Source organism: Abrus precatorius, unplaced genomic scaffold, assembly GCF_003935025.1.
Source record: "Abrus precatorius isolate BTA unplaced genomic scaffold, Abrus_2018 Scaffold7, whole genome shotgun sequence".
NCBI classification, from domain to species: Eukaryota; Viridiplantae; Streptophyta; class Magnoliopsida; order Fabales; family Fabaceae; genus Abrus; species Abrus precatorius.
The window spans coordinates 33806476-33826550 of NW_020874417.1; the positions used below are offsets into that span (position 1 = coordinate 33806476).

Genomic DNA, 20075 nt, shown 5'->3' on the forward strand with positions numbered 1-20075 from the left:
TATATATATAATTATTTTAAAATATAAAATATTAATAATTATGGAGTTAATTCAAATATATACGTCATCTTTATTTTAACTTATATATTTATAATTCGAACTTTTTAACATGTAATAATAATTGTCACATTTTTAATAGTCTTAACACACTGAAAATTGTATTAAAATATAGATTTAATTAAAATATATATCATATTCAAATTTATGTATTCAATATATATATATATATATATATATATATAGATAAAATTTTATTAAAAATTATAATATTCAATAGTCTGGATACTTTGAGAGTCAAATTTGTAATAAAAATATTATATATAACTTTTTATTTTACATAATATTATGTTAGAAAATTTATTATTAATTTATTTTTTTATATATAATTTTTTTAAATTTGTACTTATTTTTAATCATATTTAATTATATTATTAATTTCTTAAGTTTTAAATTATATATGGTTTTGACCTATTAATTTTTTAGCAAATAAAGTATTTTTTAAATTAAATAATTATATTTTTTATAAATAAAATTTCTAAAATTTTGCTTAATTCAAATAGTTGGAGATTTATGATGAATTAAAAATTAGAATAAATTTAAAAGTATGAGACAAAAGATTTAGTAATAATTCAATAAAAAAAATAAAATACATAAAAGTGTATAATATGGAAAAAAGTAAAATTTAAAAATTTATATATACTAAATTTTTATTAAAAATTAAAAAGATTAATAAAGTTCTACATATTAATACTACTTTTTAATAAAAAATTTGGTATATATATAATTTTTCTTATGTAACGTTACATAAAGATTAATGGATATAAAAAGGGTGATTTTGGGGTAGTGACCATCAAATCAGCAATCTGAAGCCACTTTACACAACAAGCACTCTTGTATTGTATCTCTCTCTATTCACATTTTAAGGTTTTCCCTCCACTCTCTCCATCTCTCTCTAATCACTACTACTCTGTACCATTTAAATTAAAGATTGTGCGAACTGCGTAGAAGACTAACTCATTCTCAGATCAACAAAAGAGGTAGTTCCTCTCCTTTCTCCTTTTTAGGGTTTCTTGTTTATCACTTTGTTAGAGTCGTCTCTCCCTCTATTTTCAGTTTTTCTTGTTCCCACTTCCTTGCATTCTCTAATGCCTTTCAATTTTGTGTTTAAAGTTTGTGGCTTTGTGTAGTCTCAGATCTGTTGCATTATGAACTTAAAGCTAATATTTTTTTACGATGGGTTTTGATTTGTGGGTGAACCAATCGTTTGTCAGTTATTTATTGTCGACGGTTTTCTGGGTGTTCTCTTTTCCGAGGAAACAACCTCGTACATTCATGACATGTTTTGCCGCCACGTTCCCTTTATAAACTCCTTAATCACCTTTTTTTCTCATCATGCTTTGAAGTTTTGCTTAGTTTTATTTAGACCCTACTTCATTATTGCAATCAATTTAGCCTATATATGATATCTGTCATAGCAATTATTTCTGGGATGGGATTTCTGTTGCTTCTGTTTCTATTTACTCTACTTTGCAAAATATGATTCTTTTACCCATTCAAAACTTAAATCTGTATCAAGTTCTTAACACTCGGAGTGTGGGACCTTTAATGATGATGACATTAATTGGTATCTCTTCACCTGCATTGTCACTTTGACATCTTCAGTGTGCAAGGGCTTGGAAAATGTTATATCCTCTCTGACAACAGCTTATACCGTGATTGGGGATATGCACCTGTGAATGCCATTGCTTTACAATTTTTTTCTCTAATAAATCAACATGAACTGATTTTTTGCTCTTTTACTTGCAGATCTGGTAGGTTTCATTGCCATGGAGCTGAATTCGGAGCACAGGCCATTATCGATCAAATTATGGCCTCCTAGTCAGAATACTAGACAGACCCTTGTGGAGAGGATGACCAAGAATCTGACTACTAATTCTCTTTTCACACAGAAGTATGGGACTTTAGACCAAGAAGAGGCTGAGGAGAATGCAAAAAGGATTGAGGATGTAGCTTTTGCAACAGCAAATCTACATTATGAGAATGAGCCGGATGGCGATGGAGGTTCTGCAGTCCAGCTTTATGCCAAGGAATGTAGTAAGCTCCTCCTAGATGTTCTTAAAAGTGGACCCAGTAAAAAGTATAATGAAGAAGTGGGGACATCCACTAACACCAGTGCACCTCATGAATCTGTTTTTGATATATCTAAAGGCCAAAGGGCCTTCATTGAAGCAGAAGAGGCACAGGAACTTTTAAAGCCATTAAATGAGCCAGGGAATTCTTTCACCAAAATATGCTTGAGCAACAGAAGCTTTGGATTAGGAGCAGCACAAGTTGCCCAGCCCATTCTCATTTCCATAAAGGATCAATTGAAAGAAGTAGATATATCAGATTTTATTGCTGGAAGATCAGAAGCAGAAGCTCTTGATGTCATGAAGATATTCTCAACTGCTCTAGAGGGCACTGTCTTGAAGTCTTTAAACCTGTCTGACAATGCTTTAGGTGAAAAAGGAGTTCGAGCGTTTGGAGCACTCTTGAAATCACAGAACTGCTTGGAGGAGCTTTATCTGATGAATGATGGAATCTCAGAGGATGCTGCTCGAGCAGTCTGTGAATTGATTCCTTTCACAGAGAAGCTCAAAGTTCTTTATTTTCATAATAATATGACTGGAGATGAAGGGGCACTGGCCATAGCTGAGATTGTGAAGCGTTCTCCTTCATTGGAGGATTTTCGCTGCTCCTCCACAAGAATAGGCACTGAAGGTGGAGTTGCCTTGTGTGATGCTTTAGGGAATTGTACCCATTTGAAGAAGCTCGATTTACGTGACAACATGTTTGGTGCAGAGGGTGGGGTTTCCCTGAGTAAAGCGGTTACCAAGCATGCAGGGCTAAGAGAAATTTACATGAGCTACCTAAACTTGGAAGATGATGGTGCTATTGCTATAGTTGATGCTCTTAAGGAATCAGCTCCTCACCTTGAAGTTTTAGAGATGAGTGGAAATGACATTACTGCTCATGCTGCTTCTGCAATAGCAGCCTGCTTAGCAGCAAAGCAGTCTCTTGTCAAGTTGAACCTATCTGACAATGAACTAAAGGATGAAGGTGCCATGCTGATAAATAAGGCTCTAGAAAGCCATGTCCAGTTAAAGGAAATTGATCTAAGTTGCAACCAAATAACCAGGTCTGGGGCTCAACAATTGGCTCTGACAGTGGTGAAAAAGGCTGATTTCAAACTTCTGAACATCAATGGAAACTTCATTTCCAATGAAGGCATTGTTGAGTTGAAGGATATATTTAAAAAATCTCCTAACATGCTTGGCCCGTTCGATGAGAATGATCCTGATGGAACAGACAATGATGAAGGAGCTGATGAAGAAGGTAGTGCAGATGAACTGGAATCCAAAATGAAGAACCTTGGAGTTAATTGAAAGTGGAGCAGTTGTTTGTAGACACTTTCATGTTCTGCAGCACAAGTAACTCTCATGACTGTAGCAGAGGAGGGTTTTTAGACCGTAAAATTTAACTCGTTGAGGGCATAAAATGTCTGGAGTAGCTATTGTAATCTTGTTTTCAGTGTTTCATTTCATGTAGTAAAGTTATGTTATTTGCATTTGCATCTATGTAGGTTAGTAATTAGTTTAATAACACCTTGTAATCGATGCTGTGTCATTTAGTTTAACATATGATTCTGCTTTTGAAGAGATATTCTAAATATATATTTACTAGAGCTAATAGATCTTTATCTTTTGGAACTGATTAATATGAAAGGTATCAACAGAAATAATTAACCCGCAATTATGAAAATAATTTACTTGTTCTTCACGCGACGCGACAACTTATTGAATATGTCCAGAAAAACCAAGATGTTGGATAACGGTCATCTTCTTGTTAATAAACATTTATTTCTTTAAAAACAAAGTATTCTTTTAGTCATCACTACAGCCTCACATATCTTCTTCCTTTTTTACTGCTATCGTTAACAATTTGTTGTTACTCGTAATTGGTAACGTTGGTTGAAAATAAATAATTTATTGTTGAAACTGTAAAATGGAGTCAATTCGACTGTCTAAATTGGCTCACCATTGGTTAGGTTTTAAATACTTCAAACAAACCTTACTCATTAAAATAAGCTAATCTGGTTCCACCCACAAAACCAAGTGAGTGTGCTCATGAGTTGACCAATTATTTAATTACACCTATCTATTTTTTTTTCTTTAGTTAAATTCATCTATTGGATTTTTTTTATTGATTATTCAACACAATAATGTTGTAAAACGATTTTCCTATCCTATTCACCAAGTATGTAGATTAAAGGATATTAAATACATTTTCTTAAATACTTGCAATTACTTAAAAGTATGCATTAAATGATTTTGTGATTTTGATATAAAAATTGTCTTCTGTTAAAAATTTCTAAACCCTTAACCTACGTACTTTGTGTATAGGATAAAAGAATCGATCGTTAAAAAAGAGCGAGATCATGAACGAAAAAAAGTTAATATTTCTTTTTTGGTCTAAATTAGTTATTTTAGAAAAAAGATTTTTGAACCCTACTTGAGAACAACCAAAATGATAAAGCATATCTGTTGGATAAAAAAATTTTAAAATCAAACTTAGGCCAATTAAGGAGCGTTTTTTAATAATTATAAGTTTATAGTTATGATAAATAATTATACAATAATGCGATTTTTTAAATATATAGTAACAGATTTAAAACTAAACTAAAATCATTATCTTCATTTATATAAAATTTATAATTACATATTGGGTATATTATAATGCTTTCCTCCTTATTTTTAAGCATTATGCACTTTTTCTTTCCAGAAATGAAATATGTTGCACTTCAATTTATTTAAATATATATAAATCTCTCAATGATGGTGACTTAATTATAAATGAGTATTTTCCCCCTTTTTTATGCAACTTCTAACGTTAGTGACACTTAATTTTAAATACCTTATTATTAATTTTAAAAATAAAATCTTTCAAATTCTTCTATTATAAATTTCAATAAAAATTTTCATTCCATTTTTTCAGGTCCCAAAGTTGATTGTAGACATTAAAAATCATTAACTAGCAATGCTAATGCTTGAGTCATGAAGAGAAATAATTTTGAAGATGGTCAATCGTATTAAAATTATTAAATTTCACATTGACCATAAATATGATTAGTGTAAAATTTATAGACTTGTGCAATCATCATCTCGTGGAATATCTTTAAAGTAGAACTATAAACAGCTCAAATTTAAAGTGATATTCGAACTTATTGTAAATTTTTTAGTGCAATTTATATGATCTCCCAACTTTTTCAATACAATCTACCTAATTTTACATTTTTCTCAATGTAATATATTCTAAGTGTGAGAAGTGTTAAAATTCCACATTGATTATAGATATATCTAAAGTTAAACTTACAAAATTTAGACAATTCCTATCATATGAGTTAACTTTTAGAATTAGATTAAGTCTAACCCAAATTTAAGAAAAATAAACTAAAATAAAATTTAGCACAAGAAATATAATTTTTAAAATAAAAAAATAATGTAATTTAAGCATTTATCAAGGAATAAGAGTATAATTTATCTTTAAATATTTTCTTTCATTGACATTTTGAGGTTAATATGGACGTTGCATACTTGAACAAACTCTAGCTTAGCTCAAAGTTGCTTATCATTTCTTGTTATAAGAGCTTCAAGCCGAATCACATTCAATAGTTGTGCAAAATTCTGGCATCCATGAGGCCATGCCTAATTAAACTCGGATCAATTCCAATTTGCTCTTCCATTTGAAGTCTGCCCTCTAGTTTCAGACAATGAACCCTGGCCAAGATAGCTTGATCTCTTCTTTTTGTGAGTATTCCATGATAACACATGGTTCAATCCACTTCCAACATCCCTGTATGTATGTCTCAAGAAATTTGTTCCTTCAGGCTTTAATCTCTTTGAGGCAGGGGTCACATGGAAACTATCTTCTTCATATGTTCCCTCATTTGCCATGGGGACACTATCAGTCCTTAACTCTAAACTTTCTTCTGCCTCTGCATTATCACTGGCTTGTGCAATGCTGTCGGATAAGAGGTGGTCTCTTCTTTTCCCTTTAACTGAAAACTTTGATATGTCTTCCCCATTCTCCACAGCCTTCATCCATTGCCGATCACTTAATGTATCAGCATATACCACTTCTTTTCTTTTCCGCTTTCCAGTAACATTACCGTTGAAATCTTTGACTTTGTCATCCTTATTAATTGGAGAATACACCCAATCTGGCAATTCATGCTCTTCCATAAGTCGAGATCTATAATTTTCCTTTTGTCTTCTCTCTTCATCCATTTTCTCAAACAGCCAAAATTCCTCATCTGATCGAGCAGCAAGGCGGTTAATTTCTCTCTCACTAGGCACATCAGTCCCAAGTGAGCTTGTACCTCTACGCATAATCTCTTCCAACATTTCTCTCCTGTCCTGGGCTGCAGAAATAAAAATACAAGTTCAAATAATCAATATGACCCAAGGGGCAAGGATGCAGTTCATAAAAAAAAAAGATGGCAAGGAAAAATTTAACTAGCCAATTAAAATTTTAAATATTCCAACTTTTGGCTTGGAATGGATGGGATTTTCAAATAAATAGAATATAAAGGCTACTTATCCATATAGTTAAGAGTCTGTCTCAAGCACCAACATATCATGGATAATAATACCTGAGATGCCACTTCTATATTTAGCATATAGCTCCAGTGGCAGTTTGAGTTTGGCATTAGCCTGTTACAGCTTTAGCAGCAATTTGGCACATAAAAGCATACTATGTATATGCAAAGAATTGTTAGACAAAAGCTATTATGAAAAGGAAGCAATTTGCTAGCATAAAGCAAGTTCTGAAGTGGTGAAAAACATAAACATCCCCTCCCCTTTCTATTTCAACATGCAAAGAAATTATTTCCGCCTTTAGCCAAAAAAATTAACTATTGATATATTCCCCCGGATGTGGCAAAAGTATCAATGACTACAAACCTGTTGATGTTGTGTTGAAAAGTCCTGCCTGGATGACTTTGGCATCAATGCCCATCTTTTGTTTCGCACGCTCTAAAATCACCTCTTCAATTGATCCTACACTAACCAACACAAAAACCCTGACTTCCTTTTTTTGTCCAATGCGATGTGCTCGGTCCTCGGCTTGTTGATCCATTTGTGGATTCCAATCACTGTCAAAGATTATAACAGTATCTGCAGTTTGTAAGTTCAAACCAAGACCTCCAGCACGGGTGCTCAAAAGAAACATAAAGTATGGGGAGTCAGGGGCATTAAATTTCCGTAGTAGACAGCCTCTTTCCTCAGTTTTTGTTGAGCCATCAAGTCTAAGATACTTAAAATCATGAAGTCGCAAATAGATTTCCAGAATGTCCATGAGTCGAGTCATTTGTGAGAAAAGGAGGACTCTGTGACCAGCTCTCCGAAGTTTTGGGAGCAAACGGTCAAGAAGTTCAAACTTTCCTGATGCTCTGACAATCTCCTCCTTACGTCTATACATATCATATTCTCCCACAAAGAGATAGGGATGGTTACAACACTTCCTGAGTTGCATTGTTAAGTTCTGTAAACTTTTTGATTTTCCAGAACCTGTAAAATGATCCATATTTGGTAAAAAGTTTGCGAGGAAGTTCTAAGAAATCAGGTGGACATACAGGGATCTAAAACACAATTAATGTTACAGGGGTGGTTGCTCTTTTGAATAAAAGACAGCAAGACACCAACAAGAAGAAATTGCAAGCCAAATTTATGATGAAGTAACAAATAGTCAAATTTCACCAATTGATTTCATAACAAAGTTGCAACTGGTAAAACATATAGGCCTATGACTTACTTCTTAAAAGATGAGCTAAACTTATTCACAAGCATATTCAAAATAAACTAAATTCATGAGTGCTGAGAACCAACTGACAAGGAAACAACAGCAAGTGATGGGAATAAGTGAAAACCTTAGCATATCAATATTCAAAACCAAGTATTTGAGAAAAAAGATACATTTAAGTTGTTAAAACTTAAAAGGAGAAGTGGGTTAGGGGATAAATGAAAACAAGAAATGGATACAAACCATTGTCCAAGCCAACTCTGCCTACATCAGTAACTTGTTGATAATACACTTTCTGCCAGGCTGACATATCACATTTGAGTATGACCTGAGATTTCCCAGGAAGATATTTTTCCACCTCATCCTTTTTCCTTCTTAATATGAAGGGCCTTATTACCTAAGACGGAATGAAACACATCAGAAACAAGTGAAAAAGAGTAAGAGAATTAGAAGCTAGAAGTGAGAAACACACTTGATGCAGACGCCGAATGATCAATAGCTGTTCCTCATCTGTCAGAGAGACATCGACTCGGTCTGCAAAGGGAGCATTAAACCAGTCCTCAAAATTCTGAACTGAGTTGAAAATGTTTGGAAGGAGAAAATTAAGCAGAGACCACAACTCCTGCAAACTGTTCTGAATTGGGGTACCGGTCAACAGAAGCCTTCGTTTGATGTGATAGCTGCACACAAATAAAATTTAAAAATTAGAGAAGTGAGGAGCTAAACCACCTGAAGGGTGGCACCACACTATCAGATAATGAATTGTGTTAACTGTGGAATGCTTTGACTGCCATTATATCTTTTTTCTCCAGTTCAGAACAGCTGTCAGGCTGTTTAGAGTTTAGCTAAATAAAATAAAAGGCTATCATAACCAATATTTTAGGGAAGATAAAAATATTAATCAGTTCAGCAATAGATGTCATGTAGAATCATACCCATTGTCCAAGGTTCTAGCTAGAGCAGACTCATGATTCTTCAACCGATGCCCTTCATCTACAATCAAGTAGTACCATGGAATTTTCTTTAGAAATGCTTTATCTCTCATTATAAGATCATAGTGTGTTAACAGAACATTAAATTTCCCCTCCCCTGACAATTCTTCCTTCATTGCTTTCCTCTCATCCAGCCTTCCATCATAAAGAATAGCTGTGATGCTGAATCAGAAAGAAAAGGCACTCGTGATTTGAAAGTGAATATGATGTGTAGAATTTAGAAAAATAATTATATCCCCTCTCCTCACAAGATAAGCAAGGGAGGAAATAATTAACAACATCAGCCTGGGCATACCTAGGAACCCATGTTGTGAATTCGTTGATCCAATTTGGCAGAACAGCTTTTGGAGCAACAATCAAGTGGGGACCAGTCACACCCTTGTGTTCAATAAGATACGCTATCAGTGATATTGTTTGTATTGTCTTCCCAAGCCCCATTTCATCAGCCAAAATTCCATTTAAGTTGTTGTTAAACAAAGAAAGCATCCACTGGAGCCCCTCTATCTGGTATGTTCTTAATTCACCCCCTTGAAGTATAGACGGTTGCTCAGTTACCTGTAAACAACTAGGTTAAATTTCCAGTGTGCTACAATATTCAGAAACAACCAACTTTTTTATTTTCTTTTCCTCAATAGGCATCCACCTAAACATAAGAGCAAAACAACTCAGAAAGCACAAAATATCATCGGAGCAAGAATACCAATCCCTCAAAATACATGTCAAGGAAATCCCCTTAAAAAAGACAATGTGCTTTACACCAAATAGAAGCCAAACATCAAATATCCCAAACAAGCTATTATAGTAAATGTCTAGTAAGGAATAACTTTAATAACAGAGCCAACAAATTGGGTAGAAAAACTTCATTGCCTTTTTCTCCAAGAGGCGTAATAAAGTGATTCACAAATACTTACCTTTTCTTGAATTGAGTGTATTGCAGAGTTGTATTGCCGCTGACCTTCAAGTAAATCACTAGAATCACCATTATGATCAGAATCTATCATATCTATATCTTCATCAAGAGGTGATTCCTTAGAAATTCCATTCTTTGAAGCATCTGACTCAGGTAAATCAGCTTCGGTATCTTCCAAGGGTTCAATACCATCGGGATTTTTGGAGTCCTTTTGACGTTGAACAGCAGCTCCCAAATTTACTAGTAGTTTATTTGTTTCCTCAAGAAGCAAAGTTAATCTTTCATTCTTACTCTCTTTCACCATTCTCATGTAAGCTTCTTGATCATCGGCCTTCAAGGCTTGGAATCTCAATTTCTCTGCCCGGGTTGCCCGTTGTCGTTGCCTTCCATGCCATGCCTGCAAAAATATTTATGAAAATAAATAACCCATATTTAATTATTGACAAGTTATATTTTGACCCATAATGAAGAGAAAAAAACAAATGATTATTGCGCATATGAATTTGTGTTAACAAGTTATAAACTTTATTTTCTTAAAATACACCAAAAGATACATGTTATTATCATGATCCTTCTAAAATTTAGGATGAGGAATACACACACACACATATAAGTTTTCATAGATTGGCTTTGTTTCAGTCTATCTTGTAGATTGGCTCCATTTTGGCTTGTCATTCTGCTGATTGGTTCTATTCTTGACTGTAATTGGAAATGCAGTTTGGCCCACCTTTCTTTTACATGGTATCAAATGGGTACCATCCTCCATGGTTTCTCCCATCATTACTCCACTGCCAAACTTCCTAAATCCTGGAGCTTTTACATTATTTCCAGTCACACCCATTGCCACATCGTTCTTTTGGAACCTTGTTCAGTAGTTTCTCCCATTGTTTGTGGCTAGTCCACCACTAGCCACCAGCTAAACCAATACAGTGTTGTCTGTCCCAGGCAGATATGATTTGTTCCTGGTTTTTGACCGAGACATGAACTAGCCCACTGGTCTCCAATGCCAAACACACTAGCTCTGCCAACAATCAATCTTAAGATGATAATTATTATGGCCGTTTGGTGGACCTCACAGTATATTTAAAAGGCTTAGTTGTAATAAGCTTAGCAAGCTTTAGCTTAAAAGGGAGAATTAGAATATATGAAAAATATCCAATCATAGCTTAACTTATCTCTTAGGATTGGTTTTCATATTTCCTTATTATCTCATGTTTGTTTTTGTTATTTAGTAAGGATTATGACAAGTATTAGTATAAATATGGGTTAATGCTTCATTTTTATATTATTTTGTATTATATCAAATCAAGTCAATATCAATCTCAGTGTATTTAGTCTCTTTTATCTTCTATTTCCTTTTTTCTATATCTATAACCCTATAATTTCAACCTAAGTTTTAAACACATGCCCCAAAATACCTAATTCTCATAGGAAGAAGAGTTCATACTTCACAAGAACTTCTAACTTTAACACACCAAATGTTACATTACACCTAAATTTATATATCTATTTCCCACAAATATATATTATTTATCATAAATGAAAAATAAGAGAAGAAATAGTATACCTGGACACCATCATTCCTTTGTTTTCTCCTCTTCAAAGAAGCTTGAATTTGTAATTGAAACTCACGAACAGTATTGAGTATTTCTGCAAAAAATTTTCTTTTTCTAGTCTCTATATGATTTTTCTCCACTTCTTCTATTCTTGATAATCTCTGCATTCAGGGATCCATTAGAGATGAGCAGTGCAGAGTAATTTAATTCATGTTCAGATACTGGAAAATCATGCATGTGTGCAGAAAAAAGAAACTGGATCACTACACTACATGCCTTGTATGTTTAACTAGGATATATATGGCAGTTCACGTATAACAGTTGAAATTCCAGATATTTTTGTATTTCCTTGTCCCTCCATATGCATGCATGTGTGAATGTGTTCACATGTGTTGATCTGTCTGCCTGTCTTGTCAACACATTACACTGTTCTTGTTTATTTGGAGAAAGAATTGATAAGTAACTTTAACAGTACAAAATGTTTAATAGAAGAAAGACAGCTGCATTATTTCTTTGCCTGTTCCAGGTGATAACGTATATGATCTTATATTTACAATCAAATAATAATGGATTTTACTAGCCAAGGTATAAGAGAAAACCATGTGGGAGCCTTAAAACAATTGAAGGAGTCGATGAATTAGTGAATATAAACTCACTGCATCAATGAAGCCTTACCTATGATATTCATGATACGGAAAGCAAATTCAAATTCACAAAAGGGGAAATAACTATTGATAGAGAAAAAAATAAATTAAATCACCTCAGCGTCCCGTTTCTTCCTTAATTGATCATCAGCATCCATGGCAAATGAATCTCCAACACCGTACAGAGGACGGCGCAACCTCATCATGCTCCAATCAAACAATTGCCTGTCAGGATATGCACACTTAACATTGAGCCAGTATTCAGAACTCACATCAGACCTAACCTTTGACTGCAACTCTGCTAGCTGCCGGAAAGGAAGTCCTTGCCAACAAGGACACAATTCTTGTCATTTCTCAGTTGCAGTTGATAAAAAACAAATATAAAATTCAACTAATTTCCTCACTAGAAATTATTTTCAGCTGTTCTTTTCAATATAATAATGAGTAAGCTACAAAGGTTTTTTTTATCAGTAAAATATTTGACTTATTATAGAAGTCAAACTTGGTCACACTTCAGGGGCAACAGGGGAATAAAAGAATGACAACTATTTTCTATCTTATATATGTCATAAACAGATAGCAATTTTGTCTAACTTGTAATAATAATAAAAAAAGAAAGCTATTTAAAAAGGTAGATGTGACATGATTAACAAAAGTGAAGTACAATTGTGTGCCACATAAACAATTCAGTGATCGATTTGTGAAAGTTAGATAAGGCTGTTGATATTACTACATACTAAGCATTAAAGTTAGACATGCTCACAACACTACGCATTGAAGAAAGATTCCAGAATCAATTTTACCTTTAGTCCAAAAAGTTCAAGCAAGCACTTTGTCTGCAGGTCCTCTCCCCTGCTTGAAGGCAATTCTGTATCAAAACAGTAGAACAGTTCTTCAGTAAAATTGTCAAGAATCTTGCTTAGAGATCAATCCTACTTAATGGACATGGTCATAAGGAGGACATGTTTAAAAATATCTTAGAGCTGCTTAGACTGTTTGCCACTTTAATTAAGTTTCAAGGATGATAAGATGGTTTCAGAATGATACCTCATCCTACTAATCCTCTCTAACAAAGACGATCAAAATAAGGGGAAAATAAGCATTTCCATGAAGTGCTTGAGCTTGATGTGTCTTTCTAGGCAATGAGGCAACTGAAGCTCCATGAAACATAATTTGTTGGTTTGTCCAAAGAATGGCAAATTGGTTTTTGGAAACCAATTTGTAATTCGCTTCCATTTGTGTTCCAATTCACAAAAAAGGACAAATCAAGTATGGAGCAGGAGATGAGGTGTATGAGGTAGGGCAGCAAAGGTACAGATGGGATTGGTAATGGGTGGAGCTTGGGTTCAATGAAGACAAAAGAAGTGGAGAATGGGTGGGTGAAACCATTTGGAGGAAGAGGGAGAGCATAGAAATGACGCCCAGTGGAAAAACCCATTTACCTCTGCAAATGATAGAGATGGTGATGATGACTGTAATAAATGGCTGCTTAATGGTCTTGAATGATTTGAGGGCTTGCCGCCTCAACCCACTTTTCTCCTCATGACAACACTAATATAACTAAACAATCGTCGTAACCACATAATCCTTTTGAAATATATAAGTATATGGGCTTGCACAAGCTATACCTCTAAAGATCATCATTAGCTATGCAAGCTTATCAATCAACGGTAATGAAAATGATGGAATCATATACAAATTAAATCCAAAATGTACACCAAGTGAACATAGAATCAAGCGTAAATTCACAACAAAAGTATTTCCCCTTTAACTAAAATTATTAACCTTCCAGCTCATTTAAACGATGCTGAATCTGACTCCGATAACGATCTTTCCTTGCTCCTTCCAATTTGAAACCCGACACACAATTTGGGCGCTGACTCAACAGCGCATCTTCAAGATCTGCCATTAAACCATCTTCAGAATTTCCTACACCGTCCTGCAGAACAATTACCAAACAACAGAAACGTCATCATACAATTTCAATCAGAACTTCGAAACTGCATAAAAAGTTGCGACATACAAGTGACTGATTCGAACAATCTAGAACAAAACAGTTATGTCAAAACAAGACTAACCGGAGTCGAAAACGCGAAAGAGGAAAGCGAAAAGAATAACACAGCGAGTGAGTAAATGAATTGCGACATAGCTCGCGAGTGCATGAGATAAAAATGATATATGAATCCAAAACGTGAAATGAAAATAGGTAATAGAAATTGGAATCGGAAAGAGAGAGAGAAGAGGTACATGGTTGTGGTAGATGGAAGAAACGGAGTTGAGGAGGTGAGAAGGGAGAGGGAGGTCACGTGAGAGAAGGTTGAGAGCACAGAAGAGTGTCTTGGTGTGGTTCTTCTGCTTCTCATTCTGGTTTTCTTGATCCATCACCGTGGCCATGGCGGGAGCGAGACCAACGGTCCCTTTTTCTTTTTCTTAACCAATATTTGAAATCCCAATTAATCTGTGACTCTCACTCACAAAACAAACGCACTCTCTAACGCTTTGTCTTGTGTTGTGTTTACTTCGCAATCCAAAAACCCTCTCTTCGCCTTCTTTGGGTATCAGCGTATTTGGGGATGAATTATGTTTTATACTACCAAAGGGCCACTCTTTTTTTACTTCACGCCAAACACGCCTCTATATTTATCTTCAAAGACCTTTTTGCCCTCTCCTTTTTATGTTGAACGCCGGCACGCCCTCCTCCTATTTTGGAAACTTAAGCTTCTTTTCCTGCTTTTTTTTATTGTTATATAAATTTTAAAAATAATATAATGAAACATGATATTTTTTTTAAAAATTATAAAAATATAAAAATACAGACATTATCATTATTTTAAGTGCATAAAATTTTACAGTAATTTTTTAAAAATTAAAATATAAAAAATCGTCCATTATGACAATTTTTAAAAAATTATTAAAAAACTTTGAAGTACTAACTTCAAACTAATCAGTACATTTCAAAAATCACTTTAAAAATTTTTCATATTCTGGTACTTTTTTCAAAATTCTATGTTTTGGTAATTTTTCATTCTTTTTCTTATAGTAAAAAACAGAAATAAAAAAATAAAAGCACCCGTTTAAGTTTTTTCTACAAGAATTTTAAGAATATCTAAAAATGATTTAATTTTTAGTGATTTTATGTAAGGCATAACTCTAAAGTTATTTTTATTTAGTCATAATCATAAGAAACATTTTATTATTTTAAAATATTATTATAATTATATATTTTTTCAAAAACTGCTCAAAATAAATAAAAAATATGAATTTTTTTAGTTTATTTTATTTTTCAAAAGGTTAAACAATTAAACTAAAAAATTATTTTTAATGAAAATAATTTAATCAAAATTTTTCTATTTTATTTAATAAATAAAATACTATTAGAAATATTTATCCACGTAAAATTATGTTTGACTTGACTTGTTACGTACATCTTAAAAATTCAAAGAAAATTTAAAAAGTTAGAGAATGTTTTTTTTAAAATAGGAAACTATTTTTAAAATTAAAATCAAACATACTTATTTTTTTAAGTATCTTTCAATTTGTAGCAAAATAAATATCTAATAGCAAATTTAGGCCCTCAAATTAATGGAGATTCTAGATTTCTATTAGTACATGTTTAATATCTACTAACAAAATTGATAAGAAGAACACTTGTGATTAAATTCAAATTCAAAAGATTGATCACATAACTTGTATGTTTAAATATAAATATTTTTTATCATATTTATTTAAAAATGTATATTTCCATTAAGAGAATAAAAGTTCAAATCTATATCTAAAACCTGATTTTCAGCATATAGATTATGTAATTAGAAATATATAACATTTTATCGAATTTGACTTTTTCAAAACAAGACATTTTGAAAATAAAAAATTATTAAAATAATAAAATACATTAATTAAGCTTTTTTTTTTATATATATTAAAAGGGGCAAAACGTCCATAAAACAAAACTAAGCTATACGCTTAGGTTACAAAGACCCTAAAGAATTTAGTATAAGGAAAGGCTTCAAAGAAAAAGAAGCTTTACTAAAAATAATGGAAGGTAATCCAAAATCAAAACCTATTTTATCCAAACAATAGATACTCTAGTTTACCTCTCTCAAAACATGATGAAATCTAACAAACTTTACACATCTCAGAAGTTTTCTAATCTTGCTAATGACAAAATAGAAAGGATGATTACAGTTTTAAACATTAATAACAAGAGAAATAGTATCCTTAGAATGACATTCAATTTAAATAAGCTGGATGCTACAATCAATGACTAATCGAAGACCCCAATAGATCTCCCATAACTCAGCTACAGTAGGGTGACAGTGTTCCAAAGCTCTATAGAACCCAGCAACAAACCCTCCAACCCTATCCCGGATCAACCAACCACAATTGGCCAGGTTTAGGGAAGAAGAGACAGATCTGTCAGTGTTAAGTTTGAGTTGATTTTCAGGAGGAGGTTGCCAATTCACCATGTGCTACAATTTCCAACCAAAATGCAGACTTTTCTTAGTACTCCTGCAACAATAAAAAAAAAAGTAATCAACATCAAAAAGATTTTATGTGACAGCTCCTCATTATTAAAAGAGTTATTTTGAAAAATACAACAATTCCTATTTTTTCAAAGGTTCTAGGTCACCACCCAAAAAACTAAATCCCAATTAGGATACAAAGGAAAATTTTGTTTGGATAGATTAAAACTCAGCCAACTAGATAAATCAAGGTTGAAAAATTGAAACCACTTGTCAGGATCAGAATCTGGTTCCAAATATTGTTAGCTACCTAGCAATCTCTAAGAACATAAATTAGAATTTTAGGAGTCTCCATGCATCTAGAGCATAAAGGGGAAGTAGTCATTTTACGTGGGACTTTTTCTCATTAGTTAGGAGCCTTTCATAAGCAAATTCCATAAAAAGGTAGAAATCCTAATGGGACTTTTTCAATCCCAAACCTAATTAAAAATCTTGGTATGCACAACATTGTTATGATAGATATTAGAAACTAAGCTACACGCAAATTTAACTGAAAATGTTTTATTACTGGCTAATTTTCAATAAACCTGATCATGACCACTATCAAAGGCAAGAGGGTGAATATGATCAATGAGATCACAAATATGTCTTGGAAGTAGGATTCTAATCTTGTTCCAATCCCAAATTCTGATAAAAAGGGCCACTTGATCATTGACCTCTTCCATAGGAATAGATTGAGTAGTAAAGCTGGATAAAGGCTATTAGACAACCAACTATCTTTCCAAAATCTAACTGTCTAGTCATCCCCTATAGGGATGGCAATGGGTAAAATACTCGATGGGCACCCGCAAAATTTATCCACAATAGGTAGAGTATTTACCCGCTATATAAGTATGGGTATGAGTGTGGGTAAAACTCGCAAATTTTAATGGAGACAGGTGTAGGTATGGGTATCTAAGTACCCACCTCGCCCCATACCCCCCCCCACACACACACACACATATATATATATATATATATATATATGCTTGAACTTTATTCTACAATTACGCATTGAACTTTTGTATTATTATATTACTTATGTGAAGTTATATAAAATTAATATAAAAATATATTTAATAATAAAGTAAATCAAAAAATTTATTTTGGTTTATATCTTTAATAGAAAAACTTATTTACTATTTTATATCATTTAATTAGGCTAATACAATTTAATTATTATATAGTTAATATGAGATTGACTTTTTAAAAATATTATTTATATATGACACACATAAAATATTTTTCACACTAATATTTTTGTTAATAAAATCATATTGATGTTTAAATCATAAAGTGAATGATAAATAATAAATATATTATAAATATTTTATAAATTTTACAATCACCTACTGTTACCGTAAATTTATTATTTATTAATAATATTTAAATTTTATTTTTTATATTTTAATTTAAAATAATATTTTTCTATGCAACATATGTATTACAAACACAACTATAATTTATTGAATCTAAATAATATTATTCTTACTATTTATTCACGTTCAAAAAAGTTTTTGAAAAGATATAAATATAAAAAATTATTGTTAATTTTTATTTGTTAATTTTTTTTCAAATAAAAAAGTATAATTTTTTTAATATACATGTATATTTCTTTATTATAAAATTTTATTGCGACCATTTATCTTTTATTCAAAATCTTTCTTTTAAAATTTATATACATTATAAATATTTAATTTATTAAAATAATTTTTCAAAAATTTATATTTTTGATAAATTACGTTCGTATAGTATATGAGTTAAAAATACTAGTATATATATATATTTATATTATATTATATTATTTTAATTAAATCTATTATTTTTCTTACAATTTCAAATTTAAAAGTTAAAAATGATATTTTATATATCCATTTTTTATTGTTACTATTGAATTTTTCTATTCTAACTCTATTCTCATTCTCAATGTCTGTCTCATTAAAACCAAACAACTATTAAATGTTATTCATTAGAGTTAGTTATCAATGCAGTCACCAAGTAATCCCACACGAAGGAACAACGATCGTACAGATTTATTTCGTTGTCGCTCTGACATTGCCAATCGATCAAATCTCACACAAGATAGGGTTATCACTGACAAATAACTTGTGTATTTAATTTCGCTTATTGTTTCTAAAAATTATTGTTTAGAAAATTATTATATTAAGATACATTTAACATTTATGATCTTTGAATATTTATTTTTTTATCTATGTTTGTACCTTGTTCGGCAACTACATATTAAATTTTTGTATTATTATGCTACTTATGTGAAGTTATATAAACATATTTTTCTTTATAAATATTTTTTTCTCAAACAAGCGCAGGTAACGAGTATAAGATGGGTATGTGGGTACCCAGAGGATACGGATACAAGGATTAATGTTCATACCCACGCGGGTATGGGGTCGGGTACGGGTATTTTTTTAAAACGCGGAGTATGAAGATATGTACTATAGTACCCTACCCATACCTACCCATTGTCATCCCTAATCCCATAGAACCCATCCCAAACCTTTGGAAAAACAATCTCAGACTTAACCTATACCCTTCTAAAAGAGGGGAAGCTTTTTTATTAGGCTAAAGATGAGGACTTTTCTCTAATGAGAATTTGTATTTACTACTCAAGGTTTTAGCCTAAAGATCATTTGGGAATGTAATTAATTGCCAGCAAAGTTTCATTGTGAATGCTTGATTTACCATATTAATGTCTATAAACCCTAGACCCCATCACTCTTAGGTTTATAGATTTGTTCCCAACCTATAAGATAGCATTTTTTTATTATTCAAAGATCCCCAAATGAATCTCTTACAAATAGTATTAATTTCTGCATATATAGATTTAGGGATTCTTATTGTTTGCATGAAATACTTAGGAATATTTATAATAGAGGTGTGGGCAAGAGTAATCTTTCCAACCATGAATAAAGAATTCATTTTCTAGATTGAAAGTTTTTTTTTCTAATTTTATTAATTATAAAGGAAAATTCTTCTCTAAAAAGCTTAACATGACTAACAGGGATACTTAGGTACTTATCAAAGTAGAGAGAGGACTTAATTCCAAGAATGAGATCAATGTGTTGTTTAACTACAAAGTTACAATTTTTTGAAAAATAAACAGAAGACTTGTTTCTATTAATAGCAGGCCTAGAGGCAGAACAAAAGTTATGTAGGACACAATTTATAATCTAAATATTTTGAACATCAGCTTTGGCAATTAAAATTATGTCATTCGCAAAGAATAGATGAAAAATTTTAGGTTCAGCATTGCTAAAAATGAACAGGTGCAATTATTCAAATTAACTTGATCTTAGATTAGGTGAGCCAGCCTTTCTAAGCACATAACAAATAGAAATGGGGATATAGCTTATTTAATCAAGTTATTTTAAGAGGAAACAACTTTGCTAGGTACTTTTTATTTATTTTTTAAAATTACACTGCACTTGCAGTTTTATAGCTTATTTAATCATTAAAATTTTTAAACATTTTTAATTAAAATATTTGTTCTTTTAGAAAAATAAACAGGTGGACCCCAGTTTTTGGGCCAAAAATGCTTATAATACTAGACTTGTTAGCCTAATGTCACAATGACACTACTCGATGTTCAGTTGAAACTAATCGCTCAGAGTGAT

General features: G+C 32.1%; 2 protein-coding genes across 7 annotated transcripts; one reads left to right on the top strand and one right to left on the bottom strand.

Moving 5' to 3' along the window:
- The first annotated feature begins 849 nt into the window (after positions 1–849).
- On the top strand, positions 850–3755 carry LOC113872657 (RAN GTPase-activating protein 2). The gene is made up of 2 exons (XM_027510364.1): positions 850–1037; positions 1807–3755. Exon 2 carries the CDS (start codon positions 1827–1829, stop codon positions 3423–3425), a length of 1599 nt encoding a protein of 532 aa, XP_027366165.1. The 5' UTR covers positions 850–1037; positions 1807–1826; the 3' UTR covers positions 3426–3755.
- Positions 3756–5505: 1750 nt separating this feature from the next.
- On the bottom strand, positions 5506–14516 carry LOC113871466 (probable ATP-dependent DNA helicase CHR12). 6 transcript variants are annotated; one of them, XM_027508565.1, is made up of 13 exons: positions 14020–14500; positions 13727–13880; positions 12745–12809; positions 12058–12263; positions 11309–11458; positions 10469–10762; positions 9743–10138; positions 9127–9386; positions 8775–8993; positions 8312–8519; positions 8083–8236; positions 7002–7607; positions 5559–6460 (listed from the first exon to the last, which is right to left on the bottom strand). In XM_027508565.1, exons 6-13 carry the CDS (start codon positions 10580–10582, stop codon positions 5760–5762), a joined length of 2658 nt encoding a protein of 885 aa, XP_027364366.1. In that variant the 5' UTR covers positions 10583–10762; positions 11309–11458; positions 12058–12263; positions 12745–12809; positions 13727–13880; positions 14020–14500; the 3' UTR covers positions 5559–5759. The 6 variants fall into 6 exon arrangements, with proteins under 6 accessions (XP_027364362.1, XP_027364364.1, XP_027364361.1 ...); XM_027508561.1 differs by lacking the exon at positions 10469–10762 and having other exon boundaries at positions 5506–6460; positions 12058–12246; positions 14189–14516; XM_027508563.1 differs by lacking the exon at positions 10469–10762 and having other exon boundaries at positions 5507–6460; positions 12058–12246; positions 13384–13880; positions 14189–14498.
- Between the last annotated feature and the right edge of the window lie 5559 nt (positions 14517–20075).

Bases quoted from the DNA above. Each gene is read 5' to 3' on its own strand.
- LOC113871466 (XM_027508560.1), bottom strand. From the start codon at position 14,335: ATGGCCACGGTGATGGATCAAGAAAACCAGAATGAGAAGCAGAAGAAC. The intron at 10,139-11,308 runs GTATACTATTTC...ATATTTTTGCAG, and splicing joins AAAGGAATGATGGTGTCCAG to GCATGGCATGGAAGGCAACG. The intron at 8,237-8,311 runs GTGTGTTTCTCA...ATTCCGTCTTAG, and splicing joins TCATTCGGCGTCTGCATCAA to GTAATAAGGCCCTTCATATT.
- LOC113872657 (XM_027510364.1), top strand. From the start codon at position 1,827: ATGGAGCTGAATTCGGAGCACAGGCCATTATCGATCAAATTATGGCCT.